The 24,039-nt window shown below is 53.8% G+C and overlaps 1 protein-coding gene across 1 annotated transcript in view; it reads right to left on the bottom strand.

Moving 5' to 3' along the window:
• The window catches only part of LOC139251755 (nitric oxide synthase 1-like), a 207,686-nt gene that overhangs the window by 3,223 nt on the left and 180,424 nt on the right, over positions 1-24,039 (bottom strand). Inside the window, exons 22-25 of the mRNA XM_070873295.1 lie at positions 15,326-15,413; positions 7,940-8,061; positions 6,363-6,511; positions 2,751-2,945 (exon numbers count right to left, since the gene is read on the bottom strand). Of these exons, the coding sequence (XP_070729396.1) occupies positions 2,751-2,945; positions 6,363-6,511; positions 7,940-8,061; positions 15,326-15,413 (554 nt within the window). The remainder of the gene's footprint in view (positions 1-2,750; positions 2,946-6,362; positions 6,512-7,939; positions 8,062-15,325; positions 15,414-24,039) is intronic.

The following is a 24,039-nucleotide window of genomic DNA, read 5'->3' as shown; positions in this document are numbered from 1 at the left end:
TTTAGCAAAGAGTAGATGAGCAGAGAGACCTTGGTGCCCATACACACAAATCCTTAAAGGTGGCAGGCAGGGCAAGGTGATAAGGTGGTTAAACAAGCACATGGGTTACTTGGGTTTATAAATAGAATATAACAGCAAAGCGATCAGGCTGGAACTTTATAAATCATTGGTTGGGCCTCAGCTTGAGTGTTGTGGACAATTCTGGGCAACACACGTCAGGAAAGTAAAGGCCTCAGAAAGGGCACAGAGGGGCTTTACCGGGATGTTACCAGGAACTTCAGTTATATGGAGAGTTGGAAATGTTGGGACAGTTCTCCTTGGAACAGAGAAGGTTCAGAGGTGACCTATTAGAGGGTTTCCAGCTGATGAGAGGTTTTGATAGAATCGAGAGAGAAAAGCGATTCCCCCTGGCGAGTGAGGAGGTCGAGGATTTAAAATTATTAGAAAAAGGTCTAGAGGGGAGAGGAGGAGAAATGTTTGGCGCAGAGAGCTGTGGGGATCTGGAATGCTCGATCTGAAAAGGTGGTGCAAGCTGACTGAAATAATTTGAAAAGGGAGTTGGACGGGTATTTGAGGAGGAGGAACTTACAGGGTCAGGGTCAGGGGTCGGGGACAGGGTCATGGACAGGTGCGGGGTCAGGGACCGGGTCAGGGACAAGGTCAGGGTCAGGTGCGGGGTCAGGGACCGGGACAGGGGTCAGGGGCGAGGGTCGGGGGACAGGGTTGGGGTCAGGGACAGGGTCGGGGGTCAGGTACAGGGACGGGGGACAGGGACCGGGACAAACAACGGGAGCGTGGGACTGAGCACGACTGCTATATCACGGAGCCAGCACAGGTACACCGGGCCGAATAGCCTCCTTCTGTGCCGTACGTTTCTGTGATCAAACTTGCTCACCGACAGATATTTATCAGGCCCCTTCTGGAAGAAGTTAATTGAGAAACTAAATCGATTCCGTTCCACGTTCACTGCTCGGTGATGAGAAACTATTTGTGAATTTTTACCTCACTTGAAGATTGTTCATTTTAAACATGCCCCCTGCTCCCACTCCAAATCAAATCCCCTGTTTGTCTCTCATCATTTGCTGCTGCTCTCTCATGTCTCTGGTACTCAGTAAAATAATGGGACTAAAGGCAGATAAATCCCCTGGACCTGGTGGCTTGCATCCTAAGGTCTTAAGAGAAGTAGCGGCAGGGATTGTGGATGCATTGGCTGTAATTTACCAAAATTCCCTGGATTCTGGGGAGGTCCCAGCAGATTGGAAAACTACAAATGTAACGCCCCTATTTAAAAAAGGAGGCAGACAAAAAGCAGGAAACTATAGACCAGTTAGCCTAACATCTGGGGTTGGGAAAATGTTCGAGTCCATTATTAAAGAAACAGTAGCAGGACATTGGAAAAGCAAAGTTCGGTCAGGCAGAGTCAGCATGGATTTATGAAGAGGAAGTCATGTTTGACAAATTTACTGGAATTCTTTGAGGATGTAACGAACAGAATGGATAAAGGGGAACCAGTGGATGTGGTGTATTTGGACTTCCAGAAAGCATTTGACAAGGTGCGACATAAAAGGTTACTGCACAAGATAAAAGTTCACAGGGTTAGGGGTAATATATTAGCATGGATAGAGGATTGGCTAACTAACTAAAAACAGAGAGTCGGGATAAATGGTTCATTCTCTGGTTGGCAATCAGTAACTAGTGGGGTGCCGCAGGGATCAGTGCTGGGACCCAACGATTTACAATCAAATTAACGACTTGGAAGAAGGAACGAGTGTAACGTAGCCAAGTTTGCTGACAATACAAAGATGGGAGGAAACTTAATGTGTGAGGAGAACACAAAAAATCTGCAAAAAGACATAGACAGGCTAAGTGAGTAGGCAAAAATTTAGTAGATGGAGTATAATGTTGGAAAGTGTGATGTCATGCACTTCGGCAGAAAAAAATCAAAGAGCAAGTTATTATTTAAATGGAGAAAGATTGCAAAGTGCCGCAGTACAGCGGGAACTGGGGGTACTTGTACATGAAACACAAAAGGTTAGTATGCAGGTACAGCAAGTGATCAGGATTATTGTAAAGGGGATGGAGTATAAAAGCAGGGAAGTCTTGCTGCAGTTGTACAGGGTATTGGTGAGGCCACTCCTGGAATACTGCATGCAGTTTAAGTTTCCATATTTACGAAAGGATATATTTGCTTTGCAGTTCAGAGAAGGTTCACTCGGTTGATTCTGGAGATGAGGAGGTTGACTCATGAGGAAAGGTTGAGTAGGTTGGGCCTCTACTCATTGGCATTCAGAATAATGAGAGGTGATCTTCTCGAAACATATAAGTTTATGAGGGGATGTGACAAGGTGGATGCAGAGAGGATGTTCCCACTGATGGGGGAGACCAGAAATAGGGGGCATGATCTTCGAATAAGGGGCCGCCCATTTAAAACTGAGATGAGGAGGAATTTCTTCTCTCAGGGGGTTGTAATTCTGTGGAATTCGCTGCCTCAGAGAGCTGTGGAAGTTGGGACATTGAATAAATTTAAGACAGGAATAGACATTTTCTTAAACAATAAGAGAATAAGTGGTTCTGGGGAGCGGGCGGGGAAGTGGGCCTGAGTCCTCGATCGGATCAGCTATGATCGTATTAAATGGTGGAGCAGGCTCGAGGGGCCGTATGGCCTCTTCCTGCTTCTATTTCTTATGTTCTTATGTTATGTCTTCCCGCGATAATTCGCGCAGTGCGCACAATCTGGGAAGCTCTCTTACTTTGAGATTGGCAATGTAGGCCGCTGCCTCATTCAGACTCATTGCCCCCTGGCCGGCGATCAATTCCTGCACGGTTTTTGCAACTTCTTGTGCCATCGTAACATCTCCACAAATGTACAGGTGGCCCTTCAGAGAATGCAGGATTTGGTACAGTTCCACGGCCAGCTGATTCTGAATGATATCCTGTACATACACCTAGGGGAAGCAAATGGATATAGTACATCAACCGAACAAGGTCCCCATCTCACAGACCCCCGTCCCACTCTCCCCACTCCCCATCACACGGACCCCGTCCCACTCTCCCCATCACACAGACCCCCGTCCCACTCTCCCCGCTCCCCATCACAACGGACCCCCGTCCCACTCTCCCCAGTCCCCATCACACCGACCCCCGTCCCACTCTCCCCACTCCCCATCACACAGACCCCCGTCCCACTCTCCCCGCTCCCCATCACACAGACCCCCGTCCCACTCTCCCCGCTCCCCATCACAACGGACCCCCGTCCCACTCTCCCCAGTCCCCATCACACCGACCCCCGTCCCACTCTCCCCACTCCCCATCACACAGACCCCCGTCCCACTCTCCCCACTCCCCATCACACAGACCCCCGTCCCACTCTCCCCATCTCACAGACCCCCGTCCCACTCTCCCCACTCCCCATCACACGGACCCCGTCCCACTCTCCCCATCACACAGACCCCCGTCCCACTCTCCCCGCTCCCCATCACAACGGACCCCCGTCCCACTCTCCCCAGTCCCCATCACACCGACCCCCGTCCCACTCTCCCCACTCCCCATCACACAGACCCCCGTCCCACTCTCCCCATCACACGGACCCGGTCCCACTCTCCCCGCTCCCCATCACACGGACCCGGTCCCACTCTCCCCATCACACAGACCCCCATCCCACTCTCCCCGCTCCCCATCACACAGACCCCCGTCCCACTCTCCCCACTCCCCATCACACGGACCCCCGTCCCACTCTCCCCATCACACAGACCCCCATCCCACTCTCCCCGCTCCCCATCACACAGACCCCCGTCCCACTCTCCCCATCACACGGACCCCCGTCCCACTCTCCCCGCTCCCCATCACACAGACCCCCGTCCCACTCTCCCCGCTCCCCATCACACAGACCCCCATCCCACTCTCCCCGCTCCCCATCATACAGACCCCCATCCCACTCTCCCCATCACACGGACCCCCGTCCCACTCCCCATCACACGGACCCCCGTCCCACTCTCCCCGCTCCCTATCACACAGACCCCCGTCCCACTCTCCCCGCTCCCCATCACACAGACCCCCGTCCCACTCTCCCCATCACACAGACCCCGATCCCACTCTCCCCGCTCCCCATCACACAGACCCCCGTCCCACTCTCCCCGCTCCCTATCACACAGACCCCCGTCCCACTCTCCCCGCTCCCCATCACACAGACCCCCGTCCCACTCTCCCCACTCCCCATCACACAGACCCCCGTCCCACTCTTCCCACTCCCCATCACACGGACCCCCGTCCCACTCTCCCCACTCCCCATCACATGGACCCCCGTCCCACTCTCCCCATCACACAGACCCCCGTCCCACTCTTCCCACTCCCCATCACACGGACCCCCGTCCCACTCTCCCCACTCCCCATCACATGGACCCCCGTCCCACTCTCCCCATCACACAGACCCCCGTCCCACTCTTCCCACTCCCCATCACACGGACCCCCGTCCCACTCTCCCCGCTCCCCATCACAACGGACCCCCGTCCCACTCTCCCCGCTCCCCATCACACAGACCCCCGTCCCACTCTTCCCACTCCCCATCACACGGACCCCCGTCCCACTCCCCATCACATGGACCCCCGTCCCACTCTCCCCATCACACAGACCCCCGTCCCACTCTCCCCGCTCCCCATCACACAGACCCCCGTCCCACTCTCCCCACTCCCCATCACATGGACCCCCGTCCCACTCTCCCCATCTCACGGACCCCCGTCCCACTCTCCCCATCACACAGACCCCCATCCCACTCTCCCCGCTCCCCATCACACGGACCCCGTCCCACTCTCCCCATCTCATGGACCCCCGTCCCACTCTCCCCATCTCATGGACCCCCGTCCCACTCTCCCCATCACACGGACCCCCCGTCGCACTCTCCCCGCTCCCCATCACATGGACCCCCGTCCCACTCTCCCCATCACACAGACCCCCATCCCACTCTCCCCGCTCCCCATCACACGGACCCCGTCCCACTCTCCCCATCTCATGGACCCCCGTCCCACTCTCCCCATCTCATGGACCCCCGTCCCACTCTCCCCATCACACGGACCCCCCGTCGCACTCTCCCCACTCCCCATCACACAGACCCCCGTCCCACTCTCCCCATCACACAGACCCCCGTCCCACTCTCCCCATCACACGGACCCCCGTCCCACTCTCCCCGCTCCCCATCACTCAGACCCCCGTCCCACTCTCCCCATCACACAGACCCCCGTCCCACTCTCCCCGCTCCCCATCACACGGACCCCCGTCCCACTCTCCCCGCTCCCCATCACACGGACCCCCGTCCCACTCTCCCCGCTCCCCATCACACGGACCCCCGTCCCACTCTCCCCACTCCCCATCACACAGACCCCCGTCCCACTCTCTTCACTCCCCATCACACGGACCCCCGTCCCACCGCCCCCTCCCCCTCCCCCACTCCCATCACACTCTACACTCTGTCTAAATTGTCAGACTGCTTGTCCGACATCCAGTACTGGATGAGCAGAAGTTTTCTCCATTTGAATATTGGGAAGACCAAAGCCATTGTTTTCGGTCCCCGCCACAAACTGCGTTCCCTCTTCCCAACTCCTGTCTGAGGCTGAACCCGACTGCTCACAACCTTGGTGTCATATTTGACCCTGAAAGGAGCTTTCGACCACATCTCCGCAGCATAACTAAGACCGCCTATTTCCACCTCCGTAACATCGCCCGTCTCCGTTCCCTGCCTCAGCTCATCCGCTGCTGAAGCCCTCATTCATGCCTGTTACCTCTAGACTTGACTATTCCAACGCACTCCTGGCCGGCCTCCCACATTCTACCCTGCGTAAACTAGTGATGGTCCAAAACTTGGCTACCCGTGTCCTAACTCGCACCAAGTCCCGCTCACCCATCACCCCTCACCCCTGTGCTCGCGGACCTACATTGGCTCCCGGTTAAGCAATGCCTCAATTTCAAAATTCTCATCCTTGTTTTCAAATCCCTTCATGGCCTCACCCCTCCCTATCTCTGAAATCTCCTCTAGCCACACAACCCCCCGAGATGTCTGCACTCCTCTAATTCTGCCATCCTGAGCATCCCTGATTATAATTGCTCAACCATTGGTGGCCGTGCCTTCTGTTGCCTGGGCCCCAAGCTCTGGAACTCCCTCCCTAAACCTCTCTACCTCTTTTTCCTCCTTCAAGACGCTCCTTAAAACCTACCTCTTTGACCAAGCTTTTGATCATCTGCTTCAAATCGCATAAGACTCCTGTGAAGCACCTTGGGATGTTTCACGAAGTTAAAGGCGCTATATAAATACAAGCTGTTGTTGTTGTCCCACTCCCCATCACACTGTACCCTCTGTCCCACACTCCCTTTACCTTTTTCTTCCCTGGCTCTCTTGAGTACGCCGTGTAAATCTCTTTGAAGACACCTTTGTTTTTCGCCTCTATCATTTCCTCATTGTAAATATGATCCATCTCGGACTGTCGGCATCCGAAGATCAGAGTCATCGCACATGGCTCCCGTCCTATGATCAGAAAGAGAGCGAGTGAGTGAGAGAGTGAGAGAGAGAGAGAGTGAGAGTGAGAGAGTGAGAGAGGAGTGAGAGAGAGAGAGAGTGAGAGAGAGTGAGAGAGGAGTGAGAGATTGAGAGAGGAGTGAGAGAGTGAGAGAGTGAGAGAGAGTGAGAGAGAGTGGGAGTGAGAGAGAGTGAGAAAGAGTGAGAGAGAATGAGAAAGAGTGAGAGAGGAGTGAGAGATTGAGAGAGGAGTGAGCGAGAGTGAGAGAGAGAGAGAGATAGAGTGAGAGAGGAGTGAGAGAGCTAGAGAGAGTGAGAGTAAGAGAGGAGTGAGAGTGAGAGTGAGAGAGAGTGAGAATGAATGAGAGAGAGAGAGTGAGAGAGGAGTGAGAGGAGAGGAGTGAGAGAGAGTGAGAGAGAGAGAGAGTGAGAGAGAGAGAGAGTGAGAATGAGTGAGAGAGAGAGAGAGTGAGAGAGGAGTGAGAGGAGTGAGAGAGAGTAAGAGTGAGAGAGACAGAGAGAGAGAGATAGAGAGAGAGAGATAGAGAGAGAGAGAGCGCGACAGAGATAGATATATAGATAGAGAAAGAGTGATAGGGAGAGAGTGACAGAGAGAGAGAGCGAGAGAAAGCGAGATAGAGGTCGGAAAGAGACAGAGGGAGAGAGAGAAAGAGAGGTCAGAGAGAGAGAGGGGTTAGTGAGTGAGAGAGAGAGAGCGAGAGACAGGTGCAGCGTGAGAGAGACAGAAGGAGAGAGGTGTCAGAAGAGGATGGACCGAGGGAGAGGATGGACCGAGGGAGAGAAGGGACCGAGGGAGAGCGATTAGTGATCGAGGGAGAGGAGGGACTGAGGGAGGGAGATCGAGGGAGAGGAGGAACCGAGGGAGAGGAGGGACCGAGGGAAAGGGGATCGAGGGAGAGGAGGGACTGAGTGAAAGGGGCGACCGAGGGAGAGGGGACTGAGGGAGAGGGAACCGAGGGAGAGGGGAATGAGGGAGAGGAGATCGAGGGAGAGGAGGGACCGAGGGAAAGGGGATCAAAGGAGAGGAGGGACTGAGTGAAAGGGGGGACCGAGGGAGAGGGGATCAAGGGAGAGGGGACTGAGGGAGAGGGGATCAAGGTAGAGAGGATCGAGGGAGAGGAGGGACTGAGGGAGAGGAGGGACAAAGGGAGAGGAGTGACAGAGGAAGAGGAGATCGAGGGAGAGGAGGGACCAAGGGAGAGGGGATCGAAGGAGAGGAGGGAGAGGGGGGGACTAAGTGAAAGGGGGGACCGAGGGAGAGGGGATCGAGGGAGAGGAGAGACTGAGGAAAAGGAGGGATCGAGGGAGAGGGACCGGGAAGGAGGGAGGGGGGTATTAAAGGTGACCTAGGACATTGAGAGTTCGATGACAGTGGATGGAGCGAAAGGGAGCGATTGTGAGTCCACCCACACTAACCTTGCTCTTCAATCTCGTACAGACGCTGTTGCCAGAAGCTTCTGTAAGGAGCGATCCCAGTCCCAGGGCCCACAAGCACGCACGGGATAGAGGCGTCAGATGGCAGGTGGAATAGCGGAGCCCTAGCAACGAGACAGACAGAATCATGTGGGTAAATGTGGGTATATCAGCTTGAATACTCAGTGTGCACGGGGCGTGTACAGACCCGGCGAGGCACCACAAAAGCTGGTTTTCGGCCCGCAATGCCCATGTGTTGAAAACCGGCTTTTCCGATCTGTTGATCTCCCCCATCCCTGCAGGCTGTTTGCCCAACTCCCATCCCGCGAATGTCCTTCAAACTCTTGTGCCTGGTAAACGCAGACACATAGCCTACTTGTACCAGCGTAAGAGTTTTAAAACACACAAAAATAAAAATCTACACCACTTTTTTACGTTAAAAACCCTGTCCACTAAAGTAATTAAAACACTTCCAAAAATCCCCAAATTATATCTTTTTCCAAAACATTTCATTGGCTCAGTTTTCCCCAAAGCCGATTTTTGCCGTACTCGAGGAGTTACGCTCCAACACAATCAGCCAACGTTCCCCGCGGGAACTGTTGATTTTGCCTGTCCATTAAGCTCTGTGGGTGGAGCCGAAGATCTGCGCCAAAAAGATCGGGTTGCCAGGGCAATGAGGGACACTGCGGGACACACTGGAAATGATACGTCCTTACTATACAGTATAAATGCACACGAGGCCCATGCTTGAGAGAAGGTCAGTCTGTGACCTGTCCTTTATTCCTTAGCACTCAAGTGATGAAGGTGGGTGAAGCTTCCCCTTTTATACCTGAAGGTCCAGGTTAGGAGTATCTCCCACCTCGTGGTCAGTGTTCTCACAGTGTACAACTTAGGTCAGTTTATACATGGGTTACAATGCTGGTTGAATACATGACATCACCTCCCCTCCAAAGTCTTATTGGGATCACAGGTTAAGTCTCTCTGGTGGTTTACGCTCCCTTGTAGAGTGCCTGAGTTGGGGCTCCGGTTGTTGGACGCTGGCCTGAGTGTCTGCTGTTTGCGGTGCCTCAGGCCTGTCCGGACTGCCCACAGTGACTGGGCTCTCCTCCGTTTGGTTCCGGTGTTCGGTCACCTGTGGTGGAGTGAACTCTACATCGTGTTCTTCCTCTGCTTCTTCTATGGGGTTGCTGAACCTCCTTTTTGTTTGATCCACATGTTTGCGGCAGATTTGTCCATTGGTAAGTTTAACTACCAGAATCCTATTTCCCTCTTTGGCAATCACAGTGCCTGCGAGCCATTTGGGCCCTGCAGTGTAGTTGAGGACAAAAACAGGATCATTTACATCAATACATCGCGCCCTCGCATTCCTGTCATGGTAGTCATATTGTGGCTGGCGCCTGCTCTCGACAATTTCTTTCATGGTGGAGTGTATAAGGGATAGCCGGGTTTTGAGCATCTTTTTCATTAGCAGCTCTGCGGGTGGAACCCCTGTGAGCGAGTGTGGTCAGGATCTGTGGGCCAACAGGAGGCGTGATAAGCGGGTTTGTAGGGAACCCCCTTGGAATCTGAGCATCCCCTGTTTGATTATCTGCACTGCTCGTTCCACCTGGCCATTTGAGGCCGGCTTGAACGGTGCCATTCTGACATGGTTAATTCCATTGCCTGCCATGAAGTCCTGGAATTCAGTGCTTGTGAAGCACGGGCTATTGTCGCTGACCAAGACGTCCGGTAGACCGTGGGCGGCGAACATTGCCCATAGACTTTCTACCGTGGCAGAGGATGTGCTTGAATTTAAAATGTCACACTCGATCCATTTGGAGTAGGCGTCTACTATAACCAAAAACATTTTTCCCATGAAAGGACCTGCGTAGTCCACATGGGTGCTTGACCAAAGCTTGGCGGGCCATGGCCAGGGTCTAAGGGGGACTTCCCTGAGCGCATTGCCCAGCTGGGCACACGTGTTGCACCTGCGAACACAAAGTTCCAGATCTGCGTCTACCCCTGGCCACCAAACGTGTGACCTGGCAATTGCCTTCATCATGACAATGCCCGGGTGCTCATTGTGGAGTTCTCTGATGAACACCTCTCTGCCCATCTGGGGCATGACTACGCGGTTTCCCCACAGTAGGCAATCGGCCTGAATCGAGAGTTCATCCTTGCGCCTGTGAAATGGTTTAAATTCCTCAGGGCATGCCCTGTACGTGGCTGCCCAGTCCCCATTCAGGACACATTTCTTGACTAGAGACAATAGCGGGTCTCTATTTGTCCAGACTTTAATCTGACGGGCTGTCACGGGTGAGCCTTTGCTTCCGAAAGCTTCAACAACCATGACCATCTCAGCAGCATGCTCGGTAGCCCCCTCAGTGGTGGCTAGTGGGAGCCTGCTGAGTGCATCGGCGCAGTTTTCGGTGCCCGGTCTGTGCCAAATTGTTTGCCGATGCGTTTGCATTTATGGCCTTGTTGTCGGCCAAAAGGGACGTTAGGGGTTTGTGATCTGTCCCCAGCTCAAATTTCCTGCCAAACAGGTACTGGTGCATTTTCTTTACAGCATATACACATGCGAGCGCCTCCTTTTCTACCATCCTGTAGCCCCTTTCTGCCTGGGACAGACTCCTGGAGGCATAAGCTACCGGCTGTAACTGACCCTTGACATTGACATGCTGCAACACACACCTGACACCATAGGATGACGCATCGCACGTTAACACAAGTTTCTTACATGGGTCGTACAGTGTTAACAGAGTGTTGGAACATAACAAATTGCGTGCTCTATTAAAAGCCCTTTCCTGGCTGTCCCCCCAGACCCATTCGCAACCTTTGCGTAGGAGCACGTGTAGCGTCTCTAGCAGCGTGCTCAATTTGCGAAGAAAGTTACCAAAATAGTTCAGGAGCCCCAGGAATGAACGCAGCTCCGTCGTGTTACGGGGTCTGGGTGCTCTCTGGATCGCTTCCGTCTTGGACGCAGTAGGGCTGATCCCGTCTGCTGCTACCCTCATCCCCAGGAATTCTACCTCTGGAGCTAGGAAGACTCACTTCGCCTTTTTCAGTCGCAGCCCTACCCGGTCCAGTCTGCGTAGCACCTCCGCCAGGTTGTGGAGGTGTTCTTCAATATCGTAACCCGTGATGAGGAAGTCGTCCTGAAAAACCACCATCCCTGGAATCGACTTGAGGAGGCTTTCCATATTTCGTTGGAAGATCGCGGCGACCGAGCGAATCCCGAACGGACATCTGTTGTACTCAAACAACCCCTTGTGTGTCGTGATGTTGGTCAGCTTCTTCGACTCACTCGCCAGCTCCTGGGTCATGTAAGCTGAGGTCAGGTCCAATTTTGAAAAAAGTTTGCCACCGGATAGCGTCGCAAAGAGGTCCTCCGCTCTCGGTAGCGGGCACTGGTCTTGGAGTGACACCCGATTGATGGTGGCCTTGTAATCACCACATACTCTGACTGACCTATCCGCCTTGAGCACCGGCACGATCGGGCTCGCCCAGTCACTGAATTCGACTGGCGAGATGATGCCTTCCCTCAGCAGGCGGTCCAATTCGCCTTCTATCTTTTCCCGCATCACGTACGGCACCGCTCTGGCCTTGTGGTGTACTGGCCTGGTTTCTGTGAATCACTACCTTGGCCCCCATGAAAGTGCCGATGCCAAGTTGAAATAATGAGTCAAATTTGTCCAGGATCTGTGAGCATGATACTCGCTCCACAGAGGAAATTGCATTGACATCACCCCATTTCCAGTTCATGACAGAAAGCCAACTCCTCCCCAGTAGTGCGGGACCGTCCCCCGGGACAATCCGGAGTGGCAACCTGTTCTCTGGATCTTGTGGGTCACGACTACCGTGCCACTGCCTAGCACTGGAATGATCTCCTTTGTGTATGTCAGTGGCTGTGCGTCAATCAGCGATAATTTTGGCCGACTGGCCTTGGACGCCCACAACTTTTCGAACTGTTTGCTACCCATCAGGGACTGGCTGGCACCCGTGTCTAACTCCATTGATACTGGGATGCCATTGAGGAGCACTTTCATCATTATCGGTGGCGTCCTGGTGTATGAACTGTATACGTGCTCCACATGAACTCGCTGAACTTCAGCTTCCAGCGATTTCCCCCAGTGTCCATTTCTGCAATTTCTGCAGGTATTTTGCTTATCTCTGCAAACTCCGGCTGAGTGTGTGCCTCCACGCCTCCAACATGAGCTGTCGTTGGAAAAAGATCCCTTGCCAGTCGATCGCCCCTGACTGCCCCTGTGACTGTCCTTGAGTGCGCATTAACAGGTGTTGATGGCCCCATTACGGGCCGCATTGTCTCTTGCAATGGCGTGAATCACCGTTCAACTTGCCATTGTCTCTGTCGAACTCCCCCTCTGGGTTCGACTACATGTTGGGGCATGCCCGATTGCCCTTGTCTGCCTGGAGAACTGTGTGCTGCTTTAACAATGTTGGATCTCTGTCCCAACCATTCCTTAACACAGTACCTCTCGTCTGTTCTGCTAGTGGCCATGCTCGAGTGGTTTAAATCCCAGTTTCTCATCACCATTGATACATCCTTACTACACAGTATAAATGCACACGAGGCCCATGCTTGAGAGGTCAGTCTGTGACCTGTCCTTTATTCCTTAGCACTCAAGTGATGAAGGTGGGTGGAGCTTCCCCTTTTGTACCTGAAGGTCCAGGTTCAGAGTATCTCCCACCTAGTGGTCATTGTTCTCACAGTGTACAACTTAGGTCAGATTATACATGGGTTATAATGCTGGTTGAATACATGACAGGAAACATACAACACATTCTGTCCCGCTCACAACAACCTGCACAAGCACCTCGCACACTGCAGCAGCTTACCACCATCCAATTATTGAAGCGTTTGTGCCAAAAGTCTATCCCCCCGCTCCTGGTGCCAGGTGCCACTCCTAACCCTGGGCGAGAGGCCTCCCCCTGCCCCTTCTCTCCCCCCCACCGTCTCTCTCTCCCCCCCTCTCTCTTCCCCCTCTCTCCCCCCCTCCTCCTTTCCTCCCCTCCGCTCTCCTCTCCCCCACCCCCACTCTCCTCTACTCTTTCCCCAGCTCCCACCGCCCTGCTCTCCTCTCTTCCCCCCTATCTCCTCGCCCCCCCTCTCCTCTCCCCTCCACTGTTTGGGGGCGTTTGAGTATTTGGGGGGGCGTTTGAGTATTTGGGGGGTGTTTGGGGGCGGTTTGGGTGTTTGGGGGGGCTGGGTGTTTGGGGGTGGGCTAGGTGTTTGGGGGGGAGGTTGGGGGTTTAGGGAGATTTGGGTGTTTGGGTGTGTTGGGGGGTTGGGTGTTTAGGGGGCTTTGGGGTTTGGGTATTTAAGGGGATTGGGTGTTTAGGGGTGTTTGGGTGTTGGGGGGGTTGGGTGATTGGGGGGGGTTGGGTGTTTGGGAGGGGATTGGGTGTTTGGGGGGGGTTGGGTGTTTGGGGGAGTGGGTGATTGGGGGGGGTTTGGGTGTTTGGGGGGGTTTTGGATGTTATGGAGGGGTTTAGATGTTTGGGGGGGGTTGGGTGATTGGGGGGGTTTGGGTTTTTGGGGGGGGGTTTGGTGTTTGGGGGGGGGTTTGGTGTTTGGGGGGGGGTTTGGTGTTTGGATGTTATGGGGGGTTTGGTGTTTGGGGGGGGTTTGGATGTTTGGGGGGTGTGGATGTTTGGGGGGGTGTTTGGGTGGGTTTTGATGTTTGGGGGGGGTTTGGATGTTTGCGGGGGGTTTGGATGTTTGGGGGGGTTGGGTGATTGGGGGGGGTTGGGTGATTGGGGGGGGTTGGGTGATTGGGGGGGTTGGGTGATTGGGGGGGTTGGGTGATTGGGGGGGTTGGGTGATTGGGGGGGTTTGGTGTTTGGGGGGGATTGGGTGTTTGGGGGGTTGGGTGTTTGGGGGGGTTGGGTGTTTGGGGGTGTTTGGGTGTTTGGGGGGTTTGGTTGTTTGGTGTTGGGGGGGGTTTGGATGTTTGGGGGGGTTTGGATGTTTGGGGGGTTTGAGTGTTTGGGGGGGTTGGGTGTTTGGGGGGGTTTGAATGTTTGGGGGGTTGGGTGTTTGGGGGGGTTGGGTGATTGGGGGTGTTTGGGTGATTGGGGGGGTGGATGTTTTGGGGGGGGGGTTGGTGTTTGGGGGGGTTGGGTGTTTGGGGGGGTTTTGTGATTGGGGGGGGGTTTGGGTGTTTGGGGGGGTTTGGGTGCTTGGGGGGGTTTGGGTGTTTGGTGTTGGGGGGGGTTTGGATGTTTGGGGGGTGGTTTAGATGTTTGGGGGGGGTTGAGTGTTTGGGGGGGTTGGGTGTTTGGGGGAGTTTGGATGTTTGGGGGGGTTGAGTGTTTGGGGGGGTTGGGTGTTTGGGGGGGTTTGGATGTTTGGGGGGGGTTAGGTGTTTGGGAGGGTTTTGGTGTTTGGGGGGGGGTTCGGGGGCGGGGTGGGGGGCTTCTCATTGATAATAATGAAGCTTGTACGTACAGAGTTCCCATTATTATCAATGAGAATACTGCACCTTGACTGGCTGTCCAGCCCCTTGTGACTCCAACCTCCCCGCCCCCTCCCCCCCCCCCGTGCTGCGAAGTGCGGGGACAGGAGGCTCCCGGCCAGAATCGCTGGAGGGCGCAGGAGCAACAGGTCGGCTGATCTCTGCTTATTTTCAGGCCATGCCCACGGGAAGCCTGGAACCGGGATTTCAGGCCCAGTATATATCCATATATTAAAGCTTGCGGTAATACTCGACTATATCGGGACCGATCCTGATGGCCTTCCCGCCGACTGCTGCTGACATCCCTCTGCTCGAACCGCCCAGTGCCACCTTCGTCATGGCCTGCAGCGGGCGGGAGGGGAGAGCCGCCGGGAAGTGCCCGCCGACGTCAGCGGACGGCCGATGCGCGCGAGTGGACTCCTGCCCGCCGAGATGCCGGATTGGTGCTGGCGGGAGTCAGCGGTGGGCCGCTGTGTGGAGGCTGCTCTGTTCCCGACGGTAAGTGTGAAGAGGGGGAACAGGTTTTTGAATTTATGTCTTCACAGCGACTGACCTGGATGGAGTCCCCTGAAGGTCGTCAGATGTTTCTTTGATGCTTTTTATTTTCGGGTCTTCGACCCTCCGTGGGCCCGACTCCATCCTCGGCGGCACTTGGGCGGCAAGTGCCTCTGCCGCCGAGAATGAGACCTCCCGCCCGCTGCTGCCCAGACTGGCGGTGTACGTCGCTGCTTTGCCGCCCGCTGACCTTCGAGGGACCTGGGTGATGAAAACCCCGCCCAAAGAACGGTCAGGGACCTCGGCGGCCATCGGTGCTCCTTTGGGCAGCACTTGGGCAGGCGGGGGCCTTGACCAAATTCGGGCCCAGAGAGTTCGTGTGTCAGCGTCAGGGTGTGAGCCAATGGGACTATGAGGTCTTTGGTTTGGACCCTACCTTCTGACGAAACACACAACCGTGTCCCCAGGATCGATGCGATTGAGCCACGAGGAGCACACCCCATGTCGAACTGGGCCCTTTCCATCTGCAAAACAACCGATAAAAATATAAACAGCAAATGAATCCAGTGTGTATCCTGACCAGCTTCTCGTATTACTCGCTCAGGATCTGTGCAGATCACTGCCCAGTGACCCCTGGGTTATAGAGAGAGGGGAAATCAGTCAGAGTTCCTGCTCCTGATCACTGCGGAGTAACCCTGGGTTAGAGAGAGGGGAAATCAGCCAGGGTACCTGCTCCTGATCACTGCCCAGTAACCCTGGGTTAGAGAGAGGGGAAATCAGCCAGGGTTCCTGCTCCTGATCATTGCCCAGTAACCCTGGGTTAGAGAGAGAGGGGAAATCAGCCAGGGTACCTGCTCCTGATCACTGCCCAGTAACCCTGGGTTAGAGAGAGAGGGGAAATCAGCCAGGGTACCTGCTCCTGATCACTGCCCAGTAACCCTGGGTTAGAGAGAGGGGAAATCAGCCAGGGTTCCTGCTCCTGATCACTGCCCAGTAACCCTGGGTTAGAGAGAGAGGGGAAATCAGCCCGGGTTCCTGCTCCTGATCACTGCCCAGTGACCCCTGGGTTAGAGAGAGAGGGGAAATCAGCCCGGGTTCCTGCACCTGATCACTGCCCAGTGACCCTGGGTTAGAGAGAGAGGGGAAATCAGCCAGGATTCCTGCTCCTGATCATTGCCCAGTGACCCTGGATTAGAGAGAGTGGGGAAATCAGCCAGGGTTCCTGCTCCTGATCACTGCCCAGTGACCCCTGGGTTAGAGAGAGGGGAAATCAGCCAGGGTTCCTGCTCCTGATCACTGCCCAGTGATCCCGGGTTAGAGAGAGGGGAAATCAGCCCGGGTTCCTGCTCCTGATCACTGTCCCGTGAACCCTGGGTTAGAGAGAGGGGAAATCAGCCAGGGTTACAGCCCTGATCACTGCCCCGTGACCCCTGGGTTAGAGAAAGGGGAAATCAGCCAGGGTTCCTGCTCCTGATCACTGCCCAGTAACCCTGGGTGAGAGAGGGGAAATCAGCCCGGGTTCCTGCTCCTGATCGCTGCCCAGTGACCCCTGGGTTAGAGAGAGAGGGGAAATCAGCCAGGGTTCCTGCTCCTGATCACTGCCCAGTGATCCCCGGGTCAGAGAGAGAGGGGAAATCTGCCCGGGTTCCTGCTCCTGATCGCTGCCCAGTGACCCCTGGGTTAGAGAGGGGAAATCAGCCCGGGTTCCTGCTCCTGATCACTGCCCAGTGACCCCTGGGTTAGAGAGAGGGGAAATCAGCCCGGGTTCCTGCTCCTGATCACTGTCCAGTGATCCTGGATTAGAGAGAGAGGGGAAATCAGCCAGGGTTCCTGCTCCTGATCACTGCCCAGTGACCCCTGGGTTAGAGAGAGAGGGGAAATCAACCCGGGTTCCTGCTCCTGATCACTGCCCAGTAACCCTGGGTTAGAGAGAGGGGGAAATCAGCCAGGGTTCCTGCTCCTGATCACTGCCCAGTGACCCCTGGGTTAGAGAGAGAGGGGAAATCAACCCGGGTTCCTGCTCCTGATCACAGCCCAGTAACCCTGGGTTAGAGAGGGGGAAATCAGCCAGGGTTCCTGCTCCTGATCACAGCCCAGTAACCCTGGGTTAGAGAGAGGGGAAATCAGCCCGGGTTCCTGCTCCTGATCACAGCCCAGTAACCCTGGGTTAGAGAGGGGGAAATCAGCCAGGGTTCCTGCTCCTGATCACAGCCCAGTAACCCTGGGTTAGAGAGAGGGGAAATCAGCCTGGGTTCCTGCTCCTGATCCCTGTTCTCCCCGCACAGCCCGAATCTACCTCGTTCCTATGATCCACAAACAGGAGTGTCCCGGTAGACCCATTGTTTCAGGCTGTTCTTGCCCCACAGAACTTAATTCTTCTGATCTCAACTCTATATGTTTTCTCCCCTGTCCACTCTCTTCCCACCTCTGATGCCTCCCGTCGCTTTAACAGTTTCCAGTTTCCCAGCCCCAACCGTCTCCTTTTCACCGTGGACCTCCAATCCCTCTACACTTCCATCCCCCACCAGGATGGCCTGAGGGTGCTCCACTTCTTCCTCGAGCAGAGGCCCAACCAATCCCCATCCCCCACCCTCCTCCGCCTGGCTGAACTTGTTCTCACATTGAACAACTTCTCCTTTAACTCCACTCACTTCCTCCAAATGAAAGGTGTTGCTATGGGAACCCGCATGGGTCCTAGCTATGCCTGCCTTTTCGTGGGATATGTGGAACATTCTTTGTTCCAGTCCTACTCGGGTCCCCTCCCTCACCTCTTTTTCCGGGACATTGATGACTGTATCGGTGCCGTTTCCTGCTCTCGCCCCGAACTAGAAAATTTCATTCACTTTGCATCCAATGTCCACCCTTCCCTCACCTTCACATGGTCCATCCCCGACTCTTCCCTTCCCTTCCTCGACTTCTCCGTCTCCATCTCTGGGGATAGGCTTTCGACCAGTATCCACTATAAGCCCACTGACTCCCACAGCTCCCTGGACTACACTTCCTCCCAACCCACATCCTGTAAGGACCCCATTCCATTCTCCATTTCTCCGTCTCCGTCGCATCTGCTCTGACTAGTGCCTCGGACATGTCTTCCTTTTTCCTCAACAGAGGATTCCCCTCCGCCGTGATTAACATGGTCCTCGGCCGTGTCCGTTCTATTTCCCGCATCTCTGCTCTCACCCCTTCTCCTCCCTCTCAGAACCACGGCAGGGTTCCCCTTGTCCTCACCTTTCACCCCACCAGCCTCCATGTCCAATGGATCATCCTCCGCCATTTCCACCATCTCCAGCGTGATCCCACCACCAATCACATCATCCCCTCCCCTCCCCTCTCAGCATTCCGAAGGGACCGTTCCCTCCGCGACACCCTGGTCCATTCCTCAGTCACCCCCAGCACCCCTCCCCTTCCCATGGCACCTTCCCGTGCAAGTGCAGGAGATGCAACACCTGCCCTTTTACCCCCTCCCTTCCCACTGTCCAGGGCCCCAAATACTCCTTCCAGGTGAAACAGCGATTTCCTTGTACTTCTTTCAATGTAGTATACTGTATTCGCTGCTCACGATGGGGTCTCCTCTACATTGGGGAGACTAAGCGTAGATTGGGTGACCACTTTACAGAGCACCTCCGTTCAGTCCGCAAGTGTGACCCTGAGCCTCTGGTCACCTGTCACTTTAATTCCCCGCTCCATTCCCACTCCCACTCTGACCTCTCCGTCCTCGGCCTCCTGCACTGTTCCAATAAAGCTCAACGCAAGCTCGAGGAACAGCACCTCATCTTTCGTTAAATCACTTCACAGCCTTCTGGACTCAACATCGAGTTCAACAATTTCAGAGCTTAACCTCTGGCCATCTTTGGCTGCCTTTCTTCGCTTATTTTTACAAAAACTCCGCCCCCACCAATTAATGTTTAATTTTTATCTTGTTTCTCTGTTTCCCACTGCAGCTGGTAATCATTCCGCCATTCACATCCTATCTAGACTCATCGTTTGTTTCCTAACTTGTGTCATTATCATCTCAATTCAGCCCATCATCCCTTTTGTCTCTCAAATATCTCCTGCCTTCCACCCTATCACAGACCTTCCCTCTTGTTTCTTCCACACACCCCGTAACCCGGGGAGAGTCGGTGTCCCGTGGGGAGAGTCGGTGTCCCGTGGGGAACCATACCTCGGGGAGAGTCGGTGCCCCGTGGGGGAGAGTCGGTGTCCGTGGGGGAGAGTCGGTGTCCCATGGGGACCCGTACCCCGGGGAGAGTCGGTGTCCGTGGGGGAGAGTCGGTGTCCCGTGGGGACCCGTACCCCGGGGAGAGTCAGTGCCCATGGGGAACCATACCTCGGGGAGAGTCGGTGCCCGTACCCCGAGGAGAGTCGGTGCCCCGTGGGGGAGTCGGTGCCCCGTGGGGACCCATACCCCGGGGAGTCAGTGCACATAGGGGAGAGTCGGTGACCCATGGGGACCCGTACCCCGGGGAGTCGGTGCACGTGGGGGAGAGTCGGTGACCCATGGGGACCCGTACCCCGGGGAGAGTCGGTGACCCATGGGGACCCGTACCCCGGGGAGAGTCGGTGACCCATGGGGACCCGTACCCCGGGAAGAGTCGGTGCCCTGTGGGGGGGACCCGTACCGCAGGGAGAGTCGATGTCCCGTGGGGACCCGTACGAGTGGGGACCAAGTCGAGCAGCGTGAGTCCGGGGCCGGAGGCCTATAAAAGGCTCATCGAGGAGGAATTCTGGCAGTAGAGCAGCGGGAGTCCGGGGTCAGAGGCCTACAAACGGCTCGTCGAGGAGGAGTTCGGGCAGTCGAGCAGCCAACCGGTGCAGCTGCAGGGGCATAGATAAACGAAGAAGTGGAAAGAAATCGAAAGGTGACGTCACAGCCAAGGGGGTAAGTGATTGACTGGTGATTGGTGAGTAGTTTTTCTTTTTCTTTTCCCCATCAGTAGGTAACCTTTATCATTGTTGTTGCCAAATTAAGTTAATCTAAGGGTTAAGTCATGGCAGGAGAGCTCGGACACGTGTAATGCTCCTCCTGTGCTATGTGGGAAGTCAGGAATGGTTCCAGTGTCCCTGACGACTACATGTGCAGGAAGTGTATCCGGCTGCAGCACCTGACAGACCGCATTGCGGCACTGGACTGTGGGTGGATTTACTCTGGAGCATCTGCGATGCTGAGGATATCGTGAATAGCACGTTTAGTGAGTTGGTCACACCGCAGGTAAAGTTACACAGCCAGATAGGGGACTGGTGACAAACAGGAAGGGCAGTGGAAGGAAGGTAGTGCAGGGGTCCCCTGCGGTCATCCCCCTCCAAACCAGATACACCGCTTTGATGTACTGTTCAGGGGCATGACTCATCAGGGGAGGGCAGCAGCAGCCAAGTTCATGGCACCGTGGGTGGCTCTGCTGCACAAGAGGGCAGGAAAAAGAGTGGCAGAACTATAGTGGTAGGGGATTCTATTGTAAGGGGAATGGATAGGCATTTCTGCGGCCGCAACCGAGACTCCAGGATGGTATGTTGCCTCCCTGGTGCACGGATCAAGGATGTCTCGGAGCGAGTGCAGGACATTCTGAAAAGGGAGGGTGAACAGCCAGTTGTCATGGTGCATATAGGTACCAACGATATAGGTAAAAAATGGGATGAGGCCCTACAAGACAAATTTTGGGAGCTAGGAGCTAAATTAAAAAGTAGGACCTCAAAGGTAGTAATCTCAGGATTGCTACCAGTACCACGTGCTTGTCAGAGTAGAAATTGCAGTATAGCTCAGATGAATACGTGGCTTGAGGAGTGGTGCAGAAGGGAGGGATTCAAGTTCCTGGGACATTGGAACCGGATCTGGGGGACGTGGGACCAGGTCTACACCTGGGCAGGACCGGAATCAATGCCCCGGGCGGGGGGGGGGGAGTGTTTGCTAGTGCTGTTGGGGAGGGGTTAAACTAATATGGCAGGGGGATGGGAACTTGTGCAAGGAGACAGAGGGAATTAGAATGGGGGCAGAAGCAAATGATAAAAAGAAGAAAAGTAAAAGTGGAGGGCAGAGAAATCCAAGGCAAAAAGCAAAAAGGGCCATATTACAGCAAAATTCTAAAGGAGAAAAGTGTGTTAAAAAGACAAGCCTGCAGGCTCTGTGCCTCAATGTGAGGAGTATTCGGAATAAGGTGGACAAATTAACTGTGCAGATAGCTGTTAACAGATATGATGTAATTGGCATCACGGAGATATGGCTCCAGGGTGACCAAGGCTGGTAACTCAACATCCAGGGGTATTCAACATTCAGGAAGGATAGACAGAAAGGAAAAGGAGGTGGGGTGGTATCGCTGGTTAAAGAGGAAATTAATGCAATAGTAAGGAAGGACATTAGCTTGGATGATGTGGAATCGGTATGGGTGGAGCTACGGAATACCAAAGGGCAGAAAACGTTAGTGGGAGTTGTGTACAGACCACCAAACAGTAGTAGTGAGGATGGGGACAGCATCAAACAAGAAATTAGGGATGCGTGCAATAAAGGTACAGCAGTTATCATGGGCGACTTTAATTTACATATTGATTGGGCTAACCAAACTCGTAGCAATGCGGTGGAGGAGGATTTCCTGGAGTGTATTAGGGATGGTTTTCTCGATCAATATGTTGAGGAACCAACTGGAGGGCTGGCCATCCTAGACTGGGTGATGTGTAATGAGAAGCGACTAATTAGCAATCTTGTTGTGCGAGGCCCCTTGGGGAAGAGTGACCATAATATGGTAGAATTCTTTATTAAGATGGAGAGTGACACGGTTAATTCAGAGACTAGGGTCCTCAACTGAAGAAAAGGTAACTTTGACGGTATAAGACATGAATTGGCTAGAATAGACTGGCGAGTGATACTTAAAGGGTTGACGGTGGATAGGCAATGGCAAACATTTAAAGATCACATGGATGAACTTCAACAATTGTACATCCATGTCTGGAGTATAAATAAAACGGGGAAGGTGGCTCAACCGTGGCTAACAAGAGAAATTAAGGATCGTGTTAAATCCAAGGAAGAGGCATATAAATTGGCCAGAAAAAGCAGCAAACCTGAGGACTGGGAGAATTTTATGATTCAGCAGAGGAGGGTTTAATTAGGAGGGGGGAAATAGAGTATGAGAGGAAGCTTGCTGAGAACATAAAAACTGACTGCAAAAGCTTCCATAGATATGTGAAGAGAAAAAGATTAGTGAAGACAAACGTAAGTCAGATTCAGGTGAGTTTATAATGGGGAACAAAGAAATGCGGACCAGTTGAACAAATACTTTGGTTCTGTCTTCACGAAGGAAGACACAAATAAGCTTCCAGAAATACTAGGGGACCGAGGGTCGAGTGAGAAGGAGGAACTGAAGGAAATCCTTATTGGCGGGAAATTGTGTTAGGGTAATTGATGGGATTGAAGGCCGATAAATCCCCGGGGCCTGATAGTCTCCATCCCAGAGTACTCAAAGAAGTGGCCCTAGAAATAGTGGATGCATTGGTGATCATTTTCCAACAGTCTATCGACTCTGGATCAGTTCCTATGAACTGGAGGGTAGCTAATGTAACAGCACTTTTTAAGAAAGGAGAGAGAGAGAAAATGGGTAATTATAAACCAGTTAGCCTGACATCAGTAGTGGGGAAAATGTTGGAATCAATTATAAAGATGAAATAGCTGCGCATTTGGAAAGCAGTGACAGGATCGGTCCAAGTCAGCATGGATTTATGAAGGGGAAATCATGCTTGACAAATCTTCTGGAATTTTTTTGAGGATGTAACTGGTAGAGTGGACAAGGGAGAACCATTGGATGTGGTGTATTTGGACTTTCAAAAGGCTTTTGACAAAGTCCCACACAAGAGATTGGTGTGCAAAATTAAAGCACATAGTATTGAGGGTAATGTACTGACGTGGATAGAGAACTGGTTGGCAGACAGGCAACAGAGAGTCGGGATAAACGGGTCCTTTTCAGAATGGCAGGCAGTGACTAGTCAGGTGCCGTAGGACTGTGCTGGGACCCCAGCTATTTACAATATACATCAATGATTTAGATGAAGGAATTGAGTGTAATATCTCCAAGTTTGCAGATGACACTAAGCTGGGTGGCGATGTGAGCTGTGAGGAGGACGCTAAGAGGCTGCAGGGTGACTTGGACAGGTTAGGTGAATGGGCAAACGCATGGCACATGCAGTATAGTGTGGATAAATGTGAGGTTATCCACTTTGGTGGCAAAAACACGAAGGCAGAATATTATCTGAATGGCGGCAGATTATGGAAAAGGGAGGTGCAACGAGACCTGGGTGTCAGGGTACATCAGTCATTGAAAGTTGGCATACAGATACAGCAGGCGGTGAAGAAGGCAAATGGTATGTTGGCCTTCATAGCTCAGGGATTTGAGTCAAGGAGCAGGGAGGTCTTACTGCAGTTGTACAGAGCCTTGGTGAGGCATCACCTGGATTATTGTGTGCAGTTTTGGTCTCCTAATCTGAGGATGGACATTCTTGCTATTGAGGGAGTGCAGCGAAGGTTCACCAGACTGATTCCCGGGTAGATGGCAGGACTGACATGAGGAGAGACTGGATAGACTGGGCCTGTATTCACTGGAGGTTAGAAGGATGAGAGGGGATCTCATAGAAACATATAAAATTCTGAATTGACTGGACAGGGTAGATGCAGGAAGAATGTTTCCAATGTTGGGGAAGTCTAGAACCAGGGGACATAGTCTAAGGATAAGGGGTAAGCCATTTAGGACTGAGATGAGGAGAAACTTCTTCATTCAGAGAGTTGTTAACCTGTGGAATTCCCTATTGCAGAGTTGTTGATGCCAGTTCATTGGATATATTCAAGAGGGAGTTAGATATGGCCCTTACGGCTAAAGAGATCAAGGGGTATGGAGAGAAAGCAGGAAAGGGGTACTAAGGGAATGATCAGCCATGATCTTATTGAATGGTGGTGCAGGCTCGAAGGGCCGAATGGCCTACTCCTGCACCTATTTTCTATGCTTCTATGTTTCTATGTACCCCGGGGAGTGTCAGTGCCCGTGGGGACCTGTACCCCGGGGAGTGTCAGTGCCCGTGGGGACCTGTACCCCGGGGAGAGTCGGTGCCCGTGGGGACCTGTACCCCGGGGAGAGTCGGTGCCCCATGGGGACCTGTACCCCGGGGAGAGTCGGTGCC

Source organism: Pristiophorus japonicus, unplaced genomic scaffold (assembly GCF_044704955.1).
Source record: "Pristiophorus japonicus isolate sPriJap1 unplaced genomic scaffold, sPriJap1.hap1 HAP1_SCAFFOLD_441, whole genome shotgun sequence".
Classification (NCBI taxonomy): Eukaryota; Metazoa; Chordata; class Chondrichthyes; family Pristiophoridae; genus Pristiophorus; species Pristiophorus japonicus.
Note: the sequence above shows the minus strand (reverse complement) of the source record. Positions and strands in the feature narration are given on the sequence as shown.